Source organism: Aspergillus costaricaensis (assembly GCF_003184835.1).
Source record: "Aspergillus costaricaensis CBS 115574 unplaced genomic scaffold BO79scaffold_13, whole genome shotgun sequence".
Lineage (NCBI taxonomy): Eukaryota > Fungi > Ascomycota > Eurotiomycetes > Eurotiales > Aspergillaceae > Aspergillus > Aspergillus costaricensis.
The window spans coordinates 574,305-595,035 of NW_020291813.1; the positions used below are offsets into that span (position 1 = coordinate 574,305).

Genomic DNA, 20,731 nt, shown 5'->3' on the forward strand with positions numbered 1-20,731 from the left:
TCTCCTTTCAGCTTTCTCACTCCATCATGCAACTCCCCGCGCGATCTACTTCCATTACCCTAAGTAAGTCGAACATGGCTAAGCGATTCGCCCAATCACTTCGTGCATGGTCAGCATTGGTGCGCAAGTCCCGCACTTCGTTCCATGGCACTGGCCTGGAGCTTCCTCCCGAACCCAAGATCGAAGAGGAGAAGGTTCCACGCTTCAAGCCCAGTGCCTATTTCCCCGTTAAGCCTGGATACATTTTCAATGATCGCTATGAAGCTCTGACCAAGCTTGGCTGGGGAACGAGCTCCACTGTCTGGCTTGTCCGCGATCTCCAACAGTATGCCGCCAACCCCTTCTCATCTCCACAGCGCTAATGCCCGGTCCGTACTAGATGGAAATGGCTACCAGAACGCTACCTGACATTGAAAATCGGCACCTGCAACTACGCAGAAGGCCACGAAAGTCATGAACTCCATATGGAACAATGCATCCGCGACGCCAATCTCAAACATCTAGGCCACTCTATTCTGAGAACCTTCATTGATTCTTTCGAAGAGAAAAGCCCCAATGGGACACACATCTGTCTGGCCTACGAGCCACTGCGAGAGCCCTTGACCCTTCTACAAGGCCGGTTCATCAACGACACCTTTCCTCTTGACATCTTCAAAGCCTACATGAAGTTCCTCCTGATAGGACTCGACTACTTGCACTCCGAATGCAAGATTATCCATACCGGCTAGTACCACTCACAATCCCCACTATATATCCAGCAGCATCATCCTCATGCTTTACAACTACATAGATATAAAAGCGGCCAACATCCTCATAACCATCGAAGACCCTTCAGTCCTACACAGCTTTGCCCAGTCCCAACCATCAAAACCTATGTCCCAAAAGACAATCGGCGACTATACCGTTTATCTCTGCCACAACAACTTCGGCCGCCCCAAATCCCTTGACTTCCTTCCAGTTCTCTCTGATTTTGGATCGTCTCAATTCCAACTCGACAACGTCACAAACACCTGGCCAATCCAACCGGATTGCTACCGCGCACCCGAGGTACTCCTCGGCGCGGGCTGGTCATACAGCGCCGACATATGGAACCTAGGAGCAATGGTATCCCGCCCACCTCATTAACCAAACTACTACATACTAACAATGTGTTGACATACAGATGTGGGAACTGATCGAAGACAAAATACTCTTCTCCAACGCCCGCGACTCAAACCTAAGAGGCACCCCGGCAGCTCATCTCGCGCAGATGATAGCCTTTCTGGGCCCGCCACCTCAGGAATTGATAGCCCGGGAGAAAGAAGGACTCAACCGAACATTCGGCATTGGCTTACGGAATCCAGACGGAAAGCTTTGTAACTCGCCTGCCGAGTGGTTCGGTGGGCCATTCTTTGATGATAATGGTGAGTTGACACCAACCCTACCTACTATTCATGATCCGGTATAGATACTATACTCACAAAAACCACCACCACGGCATATAGGTGAATTCCTACACAAGCACCTCATCCCAGAAAATCAGACTCTCGAAGACACAGTGACCTGTCTCAAGGGTACAGAGAAAGACGAATTTCTGGCCTTCGCTAGGAATATCTTGCAATGGCTGCCTGAGAACCGGAAGACGGCCAAGGAGTTGGCTGAGGATCCGTATTTGAGTGAAATCATGATAACAGTCAAAGAGAGTAAGTCGTGAGTAAAGGTATAGGCGTTGCTTTTGTACGATACGTAGTAGATGATACCCCTCTCCGCTCTGCTTGTTTATGTGTAATATATGGTGTATATAGAATAGAAATCTCATCTCCATTTTCCATGGAATAGAATTCAAACTACACTCAAGGAATCTAAGAAAGGACGCGCAATGCTGTTTATACTTACCGGCGATTGATGGTCCTATCCTTGTTGGTACTACATACTTACCTCTAGAAGTAATCAATCAATGTACCCACCAAACAACTGTATAATGAGTGCCTAAGGCCTCGCTCGTATACATTATAGAATATACTACCAATCAGCCCAGAAGTACACACCTTCCTCACCAAATGACACTAAGTAATACTAAATAACTCACCGCATACAACCAAAAACCGAAGCAGTTCTCTTCATGCCTTCAACAAAACACCAACATAGAACCTCAAAACCAAATCAACAAACACTAAATGCAACAGCAGGTGATTAATTAGATAGAAACTAAGAAAAAGAAAAGCAACAGAGATGTGAAAAAATGACAAGAGTGGGATTCGAACCCACGCCATCGAAAGATGATCAGGAAGCTTTAATAAACAAGCTGATTTATTTAGGTGGGACCTAAACCTGACGCCTTGGACCAACTCGGCCATCTTGCCTTTAGTTTTCGTTGGTGGGTGGCGATTGGTGCTCACTTATTTGTGGAAGATTATTTATTGGCATTTGCCTAACTATATCATTGGGATATAGTATAAATGCTTGCTTTTTGATGATTTCTTTTCTTGTTTTGAACTTTGAATGTGATTACTCTTCTTCGAGGATATACCGCCGTAGTGAACTAACACTATCCAATTCCTCGTTTTCCCGCTGGATTACCACTGAACTAGCCTTGTATTTGGGGTCGCTCAATATACGCTCTACACTCCCTCGAATGGTCTCTGGGCTGGGAGTATCGGTTCGTAGATTGATTCCGATTCCGGCCCATTCTCCGCGCATGCATACTTCGCCTTTGTCTTCTATAGAGGTAGAAATAATGGTTAGGGACTTGGTGTGTCTCAAAGAAGAGGATGAGGACACTTACGAACTGTCCCGGCTAATACCATGGGCACTCCGTTCATCACGCCATGCATAAAGCTGCCATACCCGCCGTTTGTCACGAAGACATCAACGTACGGAAGCACCGCATCATATGAGAGATAATCAATGACTTTGGCGTTGTCGGGTATCTTGTGATCCTCGTCCAATACTGCGCCTTTCACTCCCAGCACGCCGATGACCATGACATCTGGTCGGTCGGCAAATGCTTGTATGGTGGGAATGAGTAGGTTCTTATAATAAGTTTTGACAGTACCCTGCGTAACGAAGACGACTTTCTTCGGGGTCGCCGCGTGCATGTTCGTCTCCAACTCACCCCACCATTGAGGCAGGGGTGTGGAAGGGTCAGTTTTCCTGCATGGTGTGCCGCCAATGAACCGGACTTTCGGTGAAAGGTCGCTGCGCGGGTACTCCAAGCTTGGGGAACAGGGCTGCAGGAGGATGGTATGGGTGCTCCACAGGTCGAATAACCACTGGTCTACTTTCATGGTTGCTCCAAGCGATGCATACACGCTGTTGCTATGGTCAACTAGCTCATCGCGGATAATTTTCTCGGCGGCGTACAACGCAGCGTTGCGGGCTCGGCCGTCATCGCTGGAGTCGGGAGCTAAACCGCTCCCGAACGGTGCTGTATCGACACTTGTGACAAGCAACGGTGTGGTGGTGAATGTGAGGGTCTTGGGAAACTGCTTGTAACCTTTGGGTGGAGGTGCACCAAGCAGGTATGGTCAGGTTCCCATGTAGCCGAGCTCCTGGATGAGAACGACCTCGCGATTTGGGTGCTTTTCGCGGAGAGTTTCCAGGACGGTTTGTAGTGACTTCATTCTGGATGCGGTCAAGTCGATGAAAAATCTCTTTAGGCCCCAGATAATGCGGGCGCTGCGATCAGGAATTGATTCCAGGTAGTCTAGGCTCTCCTGGGAGTATAAATGTTCTATTGGGTAGAAGGTGGCGCCAGTTTTGCGAATGAGGGTTTCGAACTCGGGACCACCAATGAAGGAGACATCGAAGCCTTGTTTGGTCAGCTCGTTGGCGTGAGGCAGTAATGGGAGAGTGTGCCCCGTTATTGTTGCGCAGGCAATGACAATAAGTGGCTTCGAGAAGCGATCCTCGGTCGCCGTTGCTTTGGTGCTGATAGTCATGGTTCTGGATTGTGCTCAGAATATACGGTGTCGTAAATCTGCTGGCCTTCGTGAAGCACTATGTGGCTGAAATGGCTGTTTCCAAGGGTATTGGCGTGGAGATAATCACAGCGTAGCGGTCTTGGTATGGAAGTGTCGCAAACTATTGCAAGGGTCTCCTTTAATACTCCTTAAAGAGACCTTCAGCCAGCCGCAATGCAACTAATGCGTGGATCTGATGTATGTGTTGTCAGGATGCGCGATCGATCTCTCAAATCTCGTCTGGTGTGGGGTGTATCGACCAATAAGCACTGTCAGTCCAAGGTTCGATAGAAAGGCGAAGCATTGAATCCAGTGTAAGAGGAATGCGGACCCTCAAAAGAGTGAAGAGAAACCTGTCAGTGTGTGGGCAGGTGGTCTCTCTTGTCTAAGCACATTCCCCATGAGCGGCGCATACGTACAGGCCCATTGGGCTGCTGAATCCTGTATCAAGGGAGGACATGTTGTTGACATTCCTGTAAACGAACCGACATGCACATGGACGGGCAAGGGGATAAGCTTTGGATGGCTCTGACATGACTCCATTGTAGAGCTTAGCTGGAGGAAGGGAGGAGCGACAGTAGGGGAAACATGGAGCGATGGCGATATCACCTGACAGGGGACCTCCAGTCCGTTCGAAGGGATGAACTCTTAACTTCACTGCTCTATGGCCCAGGCCCAGAACACTACCACAAGCTTATTACTCACATACCACAGTAGGTAATCAGACGGGCATGGAATGCCTATAAGATCTTGTGGCGGTGAAAAATATCTTGGAAGGGATCATCTCTATCATGCATGTCATCACGTGGAAAGTTGGGATCTGGTCTGCAAGCACGGAACCAGCAAAGTGCGAACTTGAACCAGATAACATAGCAATAGATTGAGAAAGTAGCTACGGAACACCATTCCATAATCTAACGTGTCATTTCTATCATCCACCCACTGTCGCAATCAACTACTGCGGCCGTGAACACTTCTATCTGTCATGTACAAGGGTATCGGTGAGAACCATAGGCCTCTCGTAACATAGGCTGGGGACTCCGAATGTGCCAGATCTCAAAACGAGGGGAGGAAATGGAAAGGGATAAAAAATAAAGAAACAATCATGAAATAAAATATAGAACGCGTTCATCCAACGTCATGTCAATGACCGTACGCGAGGATATCGACATGTCAACAGGGTTTCAAATATTTTCGGAGAATGGGTAAAAGAGACAGCAAAAGAGAAATCGTGGATCATCGTCGATCGAAAAACCAGCTGGTACGCTTCCCAGTCTCCTGCGACTGGACTCCTGCAACTGGAGCACTGCTCTCGTTCCCTCCGCCGCCGCCTCGGAGCGGCTTTGCGATTCTCGAGCCGCCAAAACTGAAACCGCCGCTGCCATCCATACTTGGAAGACCCCTCGTAGAGCCCTGCTTCGCAGCTTCGAGTCGCTCTTTGACCGCAGTGAGTTGGGCTTCAAATCTGTATCATCATCTAGTCAGCAACCCGCTTTCGTGGTTTCATCAAAGGAGTGGAGAGGGTCGTACCGGTGATTCGCTTGGGTGAGTTTCTCCTGGCTCTCCTGGAGCAGGCTCTCCAAGCTCGCAATCCGCTCGTTCCGGGCAATGAGCTTCCTCTCCGCAATAGCAACCTCCTTCTTCAGGCTGCTGTTCTGTTCTACCAGCTGCCGCTGCACATGAGTCAGCTGTTCCAAGTTGCGTTCCAGGAACGCCATCTTCTTCTGCTGAGCCCGGTTGTTCGACGAGCGGAGAACGTTGTTATACTGCTCCCGAGCATCGTCCAGCGAGATCTCAAGCTCCACAACGCGCTCGCAGCGGTTCTGGAGGTCGCGCATGAGCGACTTCTTCATGGCATCGAAGTCGGCAATCTGCTGCTGCAGGTTCTTGCCGGCGGCGCCGTTGGTCGAGACCCGGGATTGAGAGTCTGCAAGGGACAGCCGCAGCTTATCCAGCTCATCATCCTTGCGTGCAATCTCGTTCCTAAGGTCCGTGACTGCCTGCATTTCGGCCTCCTTCCGGGTCACGTACACCTTCTCCAACCGCTCCCGGATCTCCTCCACATCGCCCTCGCCCAGGTTCCGCTCCAGAAGGTTCTCATAGTCCCGCTCGAGATTCGCCAGCTTCTGCTCAACTTCCGCTCTACGGCTGTCCTGCAGCTCATTGAAATCTCCCCGGTCGTTCATCGTGAGCTCGGCTTGACGGATGAACCCTTGGGTCTCCAGGAGACTCGCCCGCAGCTCCATAAGGTCGTCAGGCGCGATCGTCTCGCCGGCTTCGCTGACCTTGTGCAAGGAATCGACCCGCTGGATCAAGTCCTGAAGCTTGCGTTCGTTATCGGAGAACACGTCACCGCCCAAGTCGAACCCGGCCATCATCTTCGCCATCTTTTCGGCCTTCTTCTTCTCCTTCTCGTCCAGTGCAGCGCTGGTCTCCTTGGCCTTCATTCGAACGTCGAGAAGCTGCTGCTTAACGTCGTCCAACTCGGTGGTCAACTCGGAGTTAGCCTCGCGGAGGCTGTCCATAGTGATGGCGGCCTCCTTGCTTTCGTAGGACACCTTCTCCAACTGCATACGAAGCTCATTAACCTCGGTAGTCAACTTATCGTTGTCTTTGCCTGAGCGGGCGGAGTTCTCCTTCATGCTCCTCAACTCCTCCCGTGCCTCACGGAGACCCCTTTCGACGTTCGCAATGTGCGACTCCTTCTCCGCGATCTGGTCCTGGAGCTCATTCTCGCGTCTAAGGAACTCCTCTCTCTCGTCCTTCTCGAGAACAAGGCTAGGTGTACTAGAGCGGTCGCCAAGCCTGGACTCAGGACGAGGAGTCTCGGATCGAGGCGTGTCCTGGAAACGGGAGGGCGTGCCGGGCCGTGGCGCACGAGCCTCGGCCTTCGCGGCGCTCACAGCATCCCCTCTGGCGGGGGTCCAACGATCCTTGGGAACAGCCTCGCCACTGCGCCACACGTGTACTTCAGACTCGAGTTGTGAAATGTATGTTTCGAAATTCGTCATCTGACTTTGGGCCTTGCGCAGAAGCGCCTTCAGTTCCGAAGGGCTCAGTTCGGCGTTGACCTTCGCCTTGTTCTTAATTGCCTTGGCGCGCACACCGAAACGCAGGGTGGAGATGGTTTCCGCATCGTTGTAGCTGCTGGGAGAGCAGTTGATAATCAAGGTCGTTCTCGAGTTACCTCCCAAACTTTCTTGCAGGATACGAGTGAGCTTGGAGTCACGGTATGGGATATGCGTGGATTTGCCGTCCGTCAGCGCGTTGATGACCATACCAAGAGCACTCAAACTCTTGTTGATCTTCTTCGCTTCTTCGAGCGTCTGACCACTAGCGCCCGTCTTTCCAACCTTTTCACTACCTGCCAGATCGACCAAGAACAGCTGTCCGCTCTTCGCGGAGCCGGTTTCCAGGTTCTTCTGTGTAACGGTGATGACGAAGATGGAGTGGGACCGAGAAGATTCCTGGTTCATGTTTGTCGCCGCAACCGCTCTTGCTGTACCACCACGTCGCATGACTTCGTACACCTCCTGCACGCTTGAGACGTACACCTCCAGAAGACCCTTGACATAGACACCTCTCGATTTCTCCTCGTGAACGGGAAGGTTGTCGTTATGCGGCACCAGCAGATCTCGAATTCGTTCCATGTAGATTTCCATGTAACTCACGCGGACGGTGTACTCGATGTTGCTGGGGCTCGTGAGGATGCTGGCGAAGATCTGCTCGACAATGCGGGGAATGATACCCTTGCCCATATCATCGTCGATATCCGAACCCATCATGGTATAAGACTTTCCCGCACCCGTCTGACCGTAAGCGAAGACCGTTCCATTATAACCATTCAGAATATCGTCGACGGTGGGTCGAATCGAGAAGTCGAAGATATCCGTTTGTTTCGAGTCCATAGGAAATACGCGGTCGAAGGTGAAGGCTCCAGAGCCATCACGGGCCTGGACTGAGTTAGCTCACTAGGCGAACTTGCCTCCTATGCCAAAACCCCGCCCGTGAAGAGAAAAGCTCACATTAACGTAACATGATTGCTCATTTTCGAATTCAACAATCGGCTCTCCTCCAGAGGACAACTCAACCTTGTTTTGCGGTCGGAACCTCGCAACCACTGTGTGCGAACCGTCAGTCTTGGTACACCACCAAACTCAAAAAAGTATACGACGCGGCGGGGAGTTGATGCGCACCCTTAATGGTGTTGTTCGAGCCGTTGGGGCCAGATGACCTGTCAAGCGAAACAAATCAGTCCTAACCGCTCCCACGGTCAAGCGGTGAAGCAACGAGATACTCACGCCATGTTCAGTCTGACCCGAACAGAGGGGGTAAAAAAAGACCGATGAAGACGAAAGAGGACAAGAAGGAAAGAAAGCCCCGAGAGGAGGGGATTGAGTGAGGGGAGGGACTTCGTTCAGATCAACAATGAGGCGAGTCTGCTTTGGAGGGCCAGGGTCGGTGGGCGGTGTTGTTTGGGTCAGGGGTCCACGTGCACTAGACCGAAACGAACGTGTGCAATAAATGCGCTATCGGCAAGCCCCAAGAATTCAGAGAGATCGGGCAATAAGTAAAAAAAAGGGCCCCAGCACCCATGAATCGACAACGATAGTGGGTTGTGACGTGGTCTTGGACGGGTCTTCCCAGCCTAAGGTGGGGGGAGCAAAACAAGTGTATGTGTGTGGTGGTGGTGAGTGTGAGGTTAGGTATGCAGCATTGTTATGGGAACTCTGGAAGTGGTTCCGGTGCAAAGCAGGCAGGCATCTGGCTCTTCCCCCCCCCTCCGTTTTAGAGTGTTCTTGGCACCCGCCTAACCATCCTCACCAGTGCCGCATGTCCATCCCCCGCCAAACATGAGGAATGTTGCATGTAGTAGTCATTTGAGTGCTGTACCTGCCTTACGGGTCGGATCACGGGAAGGGCTCATATGAGGGGCTCGGGTTGAAAACTAACTGGCCTGGGACAAGAAAAAGCCAACGCAGTGAGGAGATAAGAGTTATGTGACATGCAGCGAAGGTAAAACAAGAGCCCGACAGAGTTAATGCATTATGCAAAAACACACTGAAAATATGATGCAGCTATCCACAATACCGAATGAAATATTAAATGTACCAGGCGCCAAAACCCCACGCTGTGCACGTCATCAAATGGTGTTAGGACTCCCATCATGCCAAAAGGTAGGAGTCCCCCCACAAACGCATGAAACGGATCACAGCAGCTTGCCGTTAGCTTCCGTCACACCGAAGACCGACAAGTCTGCTTCATCATAAACATGTGCCCCAAAGCGACCCAAAACCCATAACAATAACCCGCAGCATCTCTACGCTGATACTATCCTAGTCTTCCCAGCTCTTCTCAACAGTCTCGCGCACGCGCTTGATGTACTCCTTTCGGTTGTCTTTGTAAAGGTTTGACGCTTCTACATTCGCCGGAGATGATGTGTTGGGATCGTTCAACAAACTACACGCAAGTAAAACACTCGTTAGTATGTCTTTGTGTTTCATCTTCAGCTTCACCTTGACTACAAGGGTTCGTACCTCTGAATACTGGTCAGGATGGCTGCCACGTCATAGGTTGGGCTCCAACGGTTCTGCAAGATGTCCAGGCAGAGCTCGCCCGTACCGTAGACGTTCGGGTGGAACATCTGACTGATGAACTTGACGCCCGGAGGCTTGTTTGGGTACTGCTCCTCAAAGTGCATGACAAGGCGGAAAGTGCCGTCTTCAAAGGGAGTATCGGCAGGGCCGATGATGACGGCGTTCCTAAACGCAACCAAGATTAGAGACTGAAAAGAGCGTCATTATGTGTGACTAGATCAGCTTACCAGGTCATGACATTGTCTGCCACGGGGGATGCAGAAACTCCAGCAGGGGGGTCAGTTTGCATACGCTGCGTAGAAGAATGTCAAGTTAGCTCTTGCAACCATTGACTGTATCCAATGACGGGACACTTTTAAGTGTCCTTCAAGTATATGAACCAGACGGGAGGTCGAAAAGGATGAGCAAGTAAAAAGTGATGAAAGAAAGAATCGAAAGATAGGATAAAAAACAAGCTCAGAATCATGCTCGTGAAGGTACGCACCTTGAAGTCGCGCATAAGACGACGGCGGGCAGAGGTCGACATTGCGGCGGGGTACTGGCGATGTCTCGGGAGGGAGCTATTGAGATAGTAGAAAGGAACAACGAGAGCCAGATGGGCCAGATAGGTTTGGCAGTGATCCGCAAGGTCAAGTGCGCAGTGACTAAATGATGGGGGAGGGGAAGGGGGCACGAAAGTCCCAGGTGAAGGCGGAAGAAAGAGAAGTTGAGGTGTGACGAGAGTGGGTGGTGGAATCCAAGAGAGGATGATAGCCACCTCGGGAGGATGAGCGTTGATCCAAAGACCGGCGAGTTGGGCCGTGCCTCCTCCTGAGCGCCGTTAGTCAGGAATCCGACTAGTTACTTTTGTACTGTTAGCTGTTAGTAACTCTCACTCGCCGCCCGCCGTTGTTGGGCCTGCAGAAGCCCACTGCTGAGTCTTAGCCTATCCGGGAAAGGTCTCGGGGCGCCACTAGATTAGGTAAGTTACCACTTGCATCATGTGACTGCACGGCACGTTCCACGGCCCAAAACGGGGGACTAACCTAAACGAGCATCTCCATAGAAGAGCTGAGCTCTTCGTTCTCCAACTGATGCAGTTGACTAGCTAGCTAGCTCATCGCGGAGGTTCCCATATCCGTACATGACACGACTCTAGGGACTTTGTTTTGTCAAAACTGCCATGAAGAAAAGGGAGTATTCAACTTTGTGAAGAAATGTCAGGTCCCTTAGAATTGCCGCTTTTCCCTTCTTGCTATGACTGTCTCTCGTGGTCGGAAGATGGGGAGCTCGCGATCGCCGCTGGAGACCACGTCCAAATCTTAGTCAGTGTTAGCATCCCTGCCATCCAAGCTCATGCTTATATGGACTAGACTCCAAAAAATGCAGCTGAACGGTTGGGTCATGACTCAAGCCAATCTCCCATAAATAATTGGCATTCAGTTCGCTTCCGTGTCAATGTTTTCACAAACAATGAGTGGCCTACGATCTATCCCCAGAATCGGGATAATTTCTCTCTCGGGGCCGAACAGTCCCTCAGCAATGTAGTAGCATTGGCCTGGTCCCCTCCAGGGTTGGCCAAATATCGACGTTCGGTTCTCGCGGTTCTGACATCTAACCTACTGTTGTCGCTGTATGAACCTGTCGGTTCTCAAGGGAAGTGGACTCGGGTTGCCATACTAAATGGCACTTTAAAGACCCATTTCAATTCTACTGTCCAGGAGGATGGCATGCTATTGCGGAAATCCAACATTCGTGCTTTCGCGTGGTCATCGCCGCTTAAACTGCCAGCCGAAAGGCATATCACAACTTACTCTGTCCTACCTGCCGAGAGTCGCTGGGGATTTCACCTGCTCTCAGTCGCAAACGATGACAATGATGTTGTTGTGCTGAAAATTCACAGACCACCAACAGGTGTCGGTGCGCCATATGAAGCCGGCGTTTTGTCAGTCAACTCTTTTCAGGATACAGATGAGAATTATCCAAAGCTGCAACCATCATCGATTTTTTCCGAGATTTTGAGGTCCAAAATCAAGATACTGTCCATGTCGTGGGGCCCATGGTTTCATGCAAAGGAATCCGCGAGTGGCTTTCTCGCTGTCACTCATGGAACTGCTCTTAAGGTGGTTCACCTGGATGTGAAGGTTCTGTCCCCACCCCCAGAGACAGGCTCACAGCCGCAATCCCAAATCAAGGCTATTTCCAAAGACATTACCCCAAAGTTCTACGAAGGCTTGAGTGGATATCACTTTACAGGGCCATTGGCATGGATGAATACGGTATGTTTCAGAAGCGCTACAGCTGGGCAGGCACTGACTTGCATAGGACGACTCTCATACTGTCTGTTTGGCTGCGGGTACCCTGGCAGGGCTCATATTGATAAAGGCGTCTAAAGAGCCCCATCAATGCATTAATCCAAGCTCTGGCCAAGTGCGACTGCAAGAACTGTTATTCTACGAAAGCTCGGAAAATGATAGCGAAACGGAACCTCCTAGGCACCCAGAGCCAATATCCGGTAAGCAGTGCGCACCATCCGCCCCTTCGCTAGCTAACATCTGAAGCAATGATTGTTGCGATGGACACCGATTCCCAGGCTCCTGTACTCTATCTAGCAACGGCCGGAGGATTCACAGCAGCAGTACCTTTCCGGGATGGCGATGATGAATACCCGATTCATGCCGTCCCATGGAAAGACCAGCTCGATGATGTGCGTGAGAGGTATGACTTTGACCGCGATCTTGGAGGCCTAGCAGTTGCCCGGGTTTGGGGTATGGCTTTCTGCAGGGGAATGATCGCAGCTGGTATTACCGTACACCCAGGGGATATGATAGAGTATCGCACAGCAGCGGAGGAAAGGTTAACAGTCATAATGTCGACAACCGATGGTTCTCAATCTGACCGACTCGAATCTCGGTCGGTGTCGAACAGCTCTCCCGAGCATCTTCGCCAGCAGCGAGAGGCTGCTTTGGGATACATCCTACACTTCGAAGACAATAACGAGAACCGACAACCGCTGTCTTTGAGTATCCTTTACGCAACGGCCTGCTGCACAATTATCGATTCAGAGAACGAGGCTCTACTGTCCCAAGCTCACAAAGTCTTGGTAAGGCTGGCAACTATCACGGGTGTAGATCTGAACGATGAGCTTTCCAAGTGTACGGCTTCTAGGACGACGATCGCCCCCAAGCCTGCCGTAATGCTTGATGGACCTGGTGGCCAGATGTTCGAACGATGCGAGATCTGCAGCGCTGGGATCGCATGGTATTCAACCGAGGAAGCCCAATGTGCCACAGGCCACATCTTTGGTATGTTCGATGCTGCACTCCAGGCGTTGCAAGAGGACATAATGCTAACTCTTCTTCCCGTAATAGTTCGCTGTAGCTTGACGTCATTGGCCATTCAGGACCCCGGATCTTCCAAAGTCTGCTCCTCGTGTGGGAAGGAATATCTAGATGAGGACAGCATAGAGCCACCTGAAACTGACGTATCGTATACCTGCCGGACGCTCTTCGATGCGTTCGACACGTGTGTCTACTGCAATGGCAAATACCGTGCTTGAGGACATGCTCCAGGTAAAGTCCGTGTGGTTTGCTGTGTGTGCTACGCCAATATTCTAATATTTCATTATACAGTCAATAGGGTCGTCACTTGCTATTCAATTATACTAGGCCTAGCAGTTTGCCGGCCACGGGGTTCCACTCGTCATCCCACCGACGAGAACTCTCCTCTCGCGCCCCAGCACGAAGCTTTTCGAGTGCTTCCTGGTTTCCAAAGAGTTCAACAAGGTGTTCCACAAGCTCATCGGAGCTTCCAAAGCCTCGTCCATTACGACCTTCAGTGACCAGCTCCGGCCACGCCTCGAAGCGATTCCAGCCAACGACGGGCAGACCGGCACCGAACATGTCGACGACTTTCATGGGCAAATCGACACCGCTACTGCTGGTGTGTAGACTGACACCCAGCGACGCGGATGCCAACAATCGTGCGTAGTCTTCCATGCTGAGCCACGCGGTACGAATGGTGGCCTTTTGAAGTTTACCGTTTTTCTGCAGATCGGCAATTTGTTTCAGATACATCTCCCGCTGGGGCCCCTTTCCCGTTATGATGGCCAGAATCGACGGTAGTTCCGGGTTTGACGTCTCAGCCAAGTCTGAGTACCGACACAGAGCTTCTATGAGAAGCGAGAAGTCCTCGTCCGCTGTCCAAGAGGTCGAACTGACCAGAACTCGAATCGTATCAGATCCAATCATCGGCCGGACAGATTCCGTCTCCGACAACGAGCGCAGGAAGTCCTGGCGTACGCGATCGTCTAGAATGGGCTGGAAATGATCGGCTGGTCGGTCATGCAGCGGGAGAATGGGCGCCTTCAGCGCAAACTCGTCTTTCAGCACCGATGCCATGGCATTGGTTACGCACAAGTGCGCCGTCGCATATTGGCAGAAGATCTTCTCATATAATTTGGAAAATCTGACCAACGGGTGGGAGTCTCCGAGTTTGAGTGCCAAGATGGTGTAACCAAAGTTATGCCAATCGATGAGGAGCTGCGTGTGACGCAAGAAGCAGACGAGGGATGCGATCGCTAGCGTGGGAATAGAGGGCGGATTCTGCGACGGGCAAAGGTTCGACTTAGTGCTGCTTCAATGGTACCATGCATCGGGGACAAGATGTGTTATAACCAACCTGAACGAGAAGCCATTTGGCTGGCTTTGTACGACATGCCAAGATCCAAAACAAGCAGACGATTTGGAAAAGAACTTTCAGCGGACCGAACAATAGGAAGAGGAGCTTGTTGCTTGTCTGAAGGCAGGATGGATGCGGCGGCAGGGGGACAATGGATATTCTCGGATGCGAGGAGATCTCGGGATGCACGTCGGATTCTATAGCAATTGATTAGTGTGGGACTCTGAGAAGAATAAGGGCGCATTATGTAGCTCACCATGGTAACCAATTATGTCCACCTGTCCACCATTTCGGGCAACACTGAGGGCATGGTACTGCATGCGCGGACTCCGGCCGATATCCCCTAACACGAGAATCTGGACAGTGGTCTTGGGTTCGTTTGTCGCATTTTGGCTAGTGACAGGCCTGGACTCATGCCGCGAAGGCAGCAAGAGAATGCCGATAGTAAGCGCCGTAGAGAGATAGAACGCGACGCTAATGAGCGACTCGATCATGGTGTCGGAGATTATTTATTGGAGGGATGAGAGAAATTCAAGCAATTGAGTTAAACAGCATTCTGAACAGATTCGTTGGTGGATGTAGCTCAGCGCAGGGCCATTGAAGGTGCCAGTAGAACCAGCAAAGTAGATAAGAAGCACGGAGATAGCTCCGGGGGGAGAGGATTGCCAGCTGTACTCCGGTTTGAACGGAGGAATCCTGGGCCGATCCCACAACCCCACTAGATGCCGCGTCAAAGCATATCAAGCGCGCGGTTCGCTCTCGGATTGGTGAGATGCATGCAATGTGCCTGATCGTTGGTTTCTGCAGACGAAAAAGCAACGAGGGATTCTGGCCTGGACGTTGGCCTGGACGTTGGCCTGGAACAGATTCCCCCCTGACCTCAGCCAGTCGTCCAAGGTACGTGGTTGTTGTTTGGGGGAGAGTTCCATTGCAATCGAGGCCGGACGATCAGCCCGCGGCCAGCCCAATCACGTGGCCCGGGGGTTATCGCGGGCAGCCGATCATTCAGTCGGCGGCGCGCATCTGGGGGCCATCCTCCCATCCCATCCCCATCCCCATTCATTGCCACAAGCGCCCGTCCAAGCTGCCAACCTCGTTTCCCAGTTCCTCCCCGGCGCTATGCCACCTCGTCTGACCCAGTTCCCCGACCGTTCATTTGCATTGAGCTGCTAGAGCTCCAATCCTCCGTCAATCCACCTCCTTGCTCCCTCCCCCTCCCGAACGCTCTCTCGCCTTGTGCTCCCTCCGTGGTTAGTCGCCTATCCTCACACGAACCACTGGAAATCATGTCGACGGGGGCTCCCGTGTCCACCGTGGATACCATTCCTCAGGTACATGGTCTAGGACATTCTCGGGGCCGGGGTCATTCGCGTGCCTCTCGCTGGTCAAACGGTCCCATCTCCATCTCGGCTTCATCCTTCGATGCCTCCTCGCCGCAACAACAGCCCCCACAGCCTCTACCGAATACACAACTCACCAATGGCCAAACTGTGAGCCCAACGTGGCCAGAACACCCTCACACATATTCACACGCCCACTCTCATTCGCATTCTCATTCCCATTCCCACTCTCACTCCCACTCAACTCCTACTGTGTGGGAACATGCTCATCACACGAGCCTCGGCTCTATCAATCACACTAAGAGCGATAGCGTGACGGGCTTGATTGGAGCTCAATCGGTCGGCACTTCAATTGAATCTCAATCGAGCACGACGTAAGTCTTCTTTGAGCGATTCATTGGAATTCGGTTTTAACGTTGCTCAGTCAGGAAGTTCTCTCTGGCCTTCTCCTCTCCCTGCCATGGATCATCCTGTCCTGGTACCACCAACAACAACATGCGCTTTGGCAGACAACGCTCTCGACAAGCGATGACCCGGCTGCATCTATCCCAGCAAATGGGGCCTTGGAGCAGGTTGCCAGCAAAACCTCCATACTGACCGCTGCTACAATGATTGTATATGGATGTGGACAATTACTTCGATCCATCCAACGAGGAGGGAGTGACTCGGGGGTTACACTGCCTCAAGTGGGCTCCAGCGTGGCAAGTGCCGTTTTGCTTCAGATGTCTTCGGTCGCATTGCCGATATATGCGACATTGAAGGTGGGAGGATTCCTTGTCGCATGCGGCTTGTTGCTTCCTGTAGCGTCAGGTTTGCCGACCGTCGTTCAGGGTTATGGACTTCACAGCAGTGCACAGTCCCGGTTTAGCCAAAAGAAAGTGACGGTCATGCTGCTCATCACCCTTGTTGCGCTGAGCCTTTGGGGTATGAATGCGACGCGAGACCCTCACCCATACCTGGGCTATGTCGCTTTGCTCACCTCGGTCTTCGTTCTTCGGCCCCCTTTGGCTGGTGCTTCGTCCATTTCTGCTGATCTGGATTACTTGACGTCCAATGGCACAGTGTCCCAGAAGCAAGCTGAAAAGCAGGGCTCGGGAGCCATCTCGTCAAGTGATTCAATTCTGGCCATTCTTTCAGGCATTATCCTGGCACTTATCACTGTTGTTGTTTCCGGCAATGTGTCTCTGCAACCGACCAACATGCTGTACCAGTTTGCAGCTGCTGGAGCGCTTGCAACATGCTTAATATTTGTTTCTTCTTCCCATCTACGCTCACCACAAAAGATAGGTCTTGTTATCGGTGTCGGAGCTGCCGCTCTCTTAAGCTCCCCGCCGCTGCAAGAGAAAACTCACCTGGCTTATGTAGCTCGTGTCATTGCAACTGCTGCCTCGTTCCTTGCTGCCAGATTCGACGACAGACAATTGCGCCTGTCGCAACACTCTCATACCCATAATCACCATCATCATGCCCACTCTGGAGCTGATGCTACTAAGATAACAAGGCTCATCATCCAGTACAGCGAGCCTTATCCCCTATTGTACAGTATTCTCAAGGAGAGCGACTCGCGACGCATCTTCTACTTCATGAGGTATTTCGTCCTTCACCCTTGATTTCTAGTAACTCGGAACTAACCCACTTAGTCTTAATTTTGCCTTTATGCTTGTTCAGCTGTCATATGGGTTCATGACAGGATCCCTGGGTCTTCTTAGTGACAGTATCCATATGTTCTTCGATTGCTTGGCGCTCGTGGTTGGCCTTTGTGCTGCTGTCATGAGTAAATGGCCCCCGAGCTCTAGGTTTCCCTACGGATATGGCAAAGTCGACACGCTGTCTGGGTTTGCCAACGGCATCTTCCTCATGTAAGTCCTGCTCAAGCATTTTGGATGACCGTCCTAACAATATGCAGGATCATCAGCATCGAAATCATCTATGAAGCCGTCGAGCGGCTTTCATCAGGCAGTCAGATGCATCGCCTCGGCGAACTACTGGCTGTGAGTGTTGCGGGACTTCTCGTCAACCTTGTCGGAATCATGGCATTCGATCATGGACATGCACACGGCCACGATCACAGTCACGGGCACTCGCACGGAAACGAGAACATGCACGGCATTTTCCTACACATTCTCGCCGACACTCTTGGCTCCGTGGCTGTTGTGATCTCGACCATTCTCGTGCACTACTCTGGCTGGCCAGGGTTCGATCCAATCGCCTCCTCTTTCATCGCAATCTTGATTTTTGCCTCGGCAATCCCGCTTGTCAGCAGCACTGCGAAGAGTTTGCTGCTCACCCTTCCGGCTGACATTGAATACAATGTCCGCGAAACCCTTGCTGGCGTCAGCACTTTACGGGGCGTTGTCGGGTACACCGTCCCGAAATTCTGGCTGGACGATACAGGGAAGGAAACCGGCCATCACCACCATCACCATCATCACGACGACCATGCTCATGATCATGGATGCAACCACAGTCATACTCATAGTCACAACCATAGCCACGATCACGATCATGCTCACGACCACGGCCATACTCACAGTCACAGTCATGACCACCATTCCCACAGCCACGATGATCACGATCACGATCACCATGACACGCATACTCCCAACGTCCTCGGCGTCATCCACGTCATTGCCTCTCGCAGCTCCGATCTCGAAGATGTCCGCCAACGCACCGTGGACTACCTCCGCGAAAAGGGCATGGACATTCTCGTCCAGGTCGAGCGCGAAGGAGACGGCCGTTGTTGGTGTGGTGGCGGCGGGAATAAGCATTCTTGATTGATTGATTGATTGCTTTTATTGCCTTGGTTTCCTCCCTTCTAAATCCTTTTCTAATACATACTATTTGAAGCTCTTGGCTAAGCTAGGTAGATAGATTTGACTGCCTGAATGGAGTCTTTCTTTTCCCCCGTGTATCTTCTATTATTTTCCTCTTCCCTTTTTTTCTTAGGACGATGAGTATTCGGATATCTTGTTTGAATGAATAAGCAATGTAGGACTACCAGTTATGACTTTATTCTCAGATAAATGCTATAGGAATGAGTAGAGCCTCCAGATTATCTGTGCAACTAATGAAAGGGACATAAACTTCAGCCACTGAGACTAATTCTTAAGCAGAAAAGAGTGGTCTGATTTCCGATTCCCATCATCAGCATCATCACTACACAGGCCCATCATGACTTATGGGAGGGGTGCTTCACACACAAAATCGAAAGTCACATACATGCTCACTACTATCCGCTATGGCATGATACTCCTGTACGCACTTTGAGTGCCCGTAGCAGATGTAGCACACCGGTGATTTTTATTACTGGATGAACATAAAGGTGATATGTTACACTTGTGTTTCGTCACAGGGAGATAGTTCCATAATATCATACTAGAACTCACACACATGAAGCGTAGGCTCATATGAGTAGTATAATAGCAGAGAAAATCACTGTTACAGCCACGTTTGTCCGGGTTTGACTAGAGATACATAATATGTTATTGTATATCACTCTCGAGAGAATCCTCGACATATCGAGTTGGGGCGCTTTTATCTCAAGTATAGGAGTGGCCTAGAATTCTATGTTCTAGCATCGCAAAGAATATTATAATCAGCCGAGGCTTTTCCTTCGGCCGGTAGCACTGCGTTGCACCCTCGCTCCAGTGATGTGCTGGTGTTTCGTTGCGGTGGGGGTATAACATGTGACGATGATGGAGTGTATATAGTAACCCTTCGGGTGGTTTTGTAGAAGTTTCCCATGACGAGGAGGACTATCTGGTAGTACCCACCCTTATACCATATTCTTCGTCCCTCTGACAAACACCCGCACAGTCTTTCCCCATGCCAGGTCCGGACCTCGCGCCATATCAAGATGAGGTTAAGAAAATCGGGTACGCAACGTCTTATGAGAGACAGACCGTCTTCTTGACGGGCAGCACGGGCTCACTGGGAGGATGTATTCTGTATAAACTGGCAGTGCAGCTTCCGACGCGAAAGATTTTTGTCTTGATCCGCGGGTCGTCGGAGTTGGCTGTGAAGAAATGGAAAAAGACCATGCCGGATCACACGCAGGCGATTCTGAACTCGAACAGGATTCATTACATAGTCGGGGATATTAGGCAGGCAGACTTCGGAATTGAGGACGTGACGTTGAACCGATTACGTGAAGAGGTCACACTGGTTATTCATGCAGCTGCGAAAATCAAGCTAGATGCGAGCATCTCCGAAGCGCTAGAGAATAATTGTCTGCCCGCATTAGAGTTGGCTGCGATGGTTTCCCGGTTTCGTCGACTTAGGCTCTTCATCCAGATTTCCACGGCTTATGTGAACAGTTTTCTGCCGGACGGTTACGTGGGTGAGCGACTGTACCCTGTTTCAGACGACGACCCAGAGGATGAATTGGCAAGAATACAAGAAACTGGACAATCGCCTTATACGGATCGATTTTCTTCATCTTATACCCATGCGAAGCATCTTATGGAGCGCTTGACGTTCAAGCGGTATCCCACGCTCCCGGTATTGTTTGTCCGTCCGACAATCTTTGGACCGGCTGTCAGAGACCCATACCCATTGTACGGGCCCGAGGATTCGACGCCTCTGACGAAGTTCTCTACGTTGTACTTTTCAGACCAGGGAGGTACCCAGATATGGCACGCCGCAGAGGGCTATAAGAGTGGTCAGAATATCTTGGATGAAATACCAGTTGACTTTGTCGCAAATGCGTGCCTTTTGCATGCAGCTGCTGGAACGCGAGGGATCGTTCATATCGGATCGCAATTATATGTGAGCCATACGTTCGACGAGATTTTAGCCATATGCAGGGAGAATGCCCCGGAAGAGATTCGACATGAGCTACCGAAAATTATATTCGTGCAAGATCGAAGTATCCCACAACATATCCTGGCAGAGCTTGTCAAGGTGGGCACCCGCAACTGGATTTTCGATTGTGGGCGATCATACTGGCTGAAACAGCTCGGGGGTCCTTTGAGCTTAGCGTTCTGTCAGCATCATCTTGACAAGCTCTCTTCAGCACGGACAAAAGAAGCTTATGAAAAGGTGCTGAAAAGAATGGGGAAGCTTTGAAGAGGCGTCTGTGCCTTGTTTGAGATAGTCGTTTGCAAGACCTGTTATTTATATGCGACGGCCTTATTTGTGTTTAGTCTGTGCTGATAGATCCGTGTCAATCTGTACGCTGACCAGCGCCCAATAT

The 20,731-nt window shown here is 51.0% G+C and overlaps 8 protein-coding genes and 1 non-coding gene across 9 annotated transcripts; 4 read left to right on the forward strand and 5 right to left on the reverse strand.

The window, feature by feature from the left end:
* Positions 1-74: 74 nt before the first annotated feature.
* Positions 75-1,744, forward strand: BO79DRAFT_237300 (kinase domain-containing protein; the record flags this gene model as incomplete). The annotated part of the gene is made up of 5 exons (XM_025684677.1): positions 75-325; positions 380-727; positions 762-1,104; positions 1,163-1,403; positions 1,485-1,744. The coding sequence occupies 5 exons, from the start codon at positions 75-77 to the stop codon at positions 1,691-1,693; spliced, it is 1,392 nt and encodes a 463-aa protein (XP_025540425.1). The 3' UTR covers positions 1,694-1,744.
* Positions 1,745-2,222: 478 nt separating this feature from the next.
* Positions 2,223-2,342, reverse strand: BO79DRAFT_t118. Its single transcript has one exon. It is a non-coding gene; the product is annotated as a tRNA-Leu (tRNA).
* Positions 2,343-2,485: 143 nt separating this feature from the next.
* BO79DRAFT_264077 (glycosyltransferase) lies at positions 2,486-4,059 on the reverse strand (the record flags this gene model as incomplete). Its single annotated transcript, XM_025686744.1, has 3 exons — positions 3,546-4,059; positions 2,765-3,467; positions 2,486-2,699 (listed from the first exon to the last, which is right to left on the reverse strand). Exons 1-3 carry the CDS (start codon positions 3,918-3,920, stop codon positions 2,488-2,490), a joined length of 1,290 nt encoding a protein of 429 aa, XP_025540426.1. The 5' UTR covers positions 3,921-4,059.
* An 803-nt stretch (positions 4,060-4,862) lies between these two features.
* BO79DRAFT_208813 (putative kinesin family protein (KinA)) lies at positions 4,863-8,628 on the reverse strand. Its single transcript, XM_025682464.1, has 5 exons — positions 8,243-8,628; positions 8,138-8,175; positions 7,967-8,061; positions 5,472-7,894; positions 4,863-5,406 (listed from the first exon to the last, which is right to left on the reverse strand). The coding sequence occupies exons 1-5, from the start codon at positions 8,245-8,247 to the stop codon at positions 5,178-5,180; spliced, it is 2,790 nt and encodes a 929-aa protein (XP_025540427.1). The 5' UTR covers positions 8,248-8,628; the 3' UTR covers positions 4,863-5,177.
* A 250-nt stretch (positions 8,629-8,878) lies between these two features.
* On the reverse strand, positions 8,879-10,274 carry ubc2 (E2 ubiquitin-conjugating protein RAD6). The gene is made up of 4 exons (XM_025688543.1): positions 10,023-10,274; positions 9,766-9,830; positions 9,479-9,703; positions 8,879-9,401 (listed from the first exon to the last, which is right to left on the reverse strand). The coding sequence occupies exons 1-4, from the start codon at positions 10,062-10,064 to the stop codon at positions 9,278-9,280; spliced, it is 456 nt and encodes a 151-aa protein (XP_025540428.1). The 5' UTR covers positions 10,065-10,274; the 3' UTR covers positions 8,879-9,277.
* A 366-nt stretch (positions 10,275-10,640) lies between these two features.
* BO79DRAFT_193812 (uncharacterized protein) lies at positions 10,641-13,076 on the forward strand (the record flags this gene model as incomplete). The annotated part of the gene is made up of 4 exons (XM_025681002.1): positions 10,641-10,842; positions 10,891-11,796; positions 11,843-12,032; positions 12,079-13,076. Exons 1-4 carry the CDS (start codon positions 10,735-10,737, stop codon positions 13,074-13,076), a joined length of 2,202 nt encoding a protein of 733 aa, XP_025540429.1. The 5' UTR covers positions 10,641-10,734.
* Positions 13,077-13,176: 100 nt separating this feature from the next.
* BO79DRAFT_245023 (chitobiosyldiphosphodolichol beta-1,4 mannosyltransferase) lies at positions 13,177-14,807 on the reverse strand (the record flags this gene model as incomplete). Its single annotated transcript, XM_025685432.1, has 3 exons — positions 14,454-14,807; positions 14,198-14,394; positions 13,177-14,121 (listed from the first exon to the last, which is right to left on the reverse strand). Exons 1-3 carry the CDS (start codon positions 14,689-14,691, stop codon positions 13,177-13,179), a joined length of 1,380 nt encoding a protein of 459 aa, XP_025540430.1. The 5' UTR covers positions 14,692-14,807.
* Positions 14,808-15,257: 450 nt separating this feature from the next.
* On the forward strand, positions 15,258-18,499 carry BO79DRAFT_287120 (metal cation transporter MSC2). Its single transcript, XM_025688544.1, has 4 exons — positions 15,258-15,911; positions 15,962-17,125; positions 17,178-17,396; positions 17,444-18,499. The coding sequence occupies exons 1-4, from the start codon at positions 15,484-15,486 to the stop codon at positions 18,309-18,311; spliced, it is 2,679 nt and encodes an 892-aa protein (XP_025540431.1). The 5' UTR covers positions 15,258-15,483; the 3' UTR covers positions 18,312-18,499.
* Positions 18,500-19,362: 863 nt separating this feature from the next.
* On the forward strand, positions 19,363-20,604 carry BO79DRAFT_193822 (fatty acyl-CoA reductase; the record flags this gene model as incomplete). Its single annotated transcript, XM_025681003.1, has 1 exon — positions 19,363-20,604. One exon carries the CDS (start codon positions 19,363-19,365, stop codon positions 20,602-20,604), a length of 1,242 nt encoding a protein of 413 aa, XP_025540432.1.
* Positions 20,605-20,731: the final 127 nt, after the last annotated feature.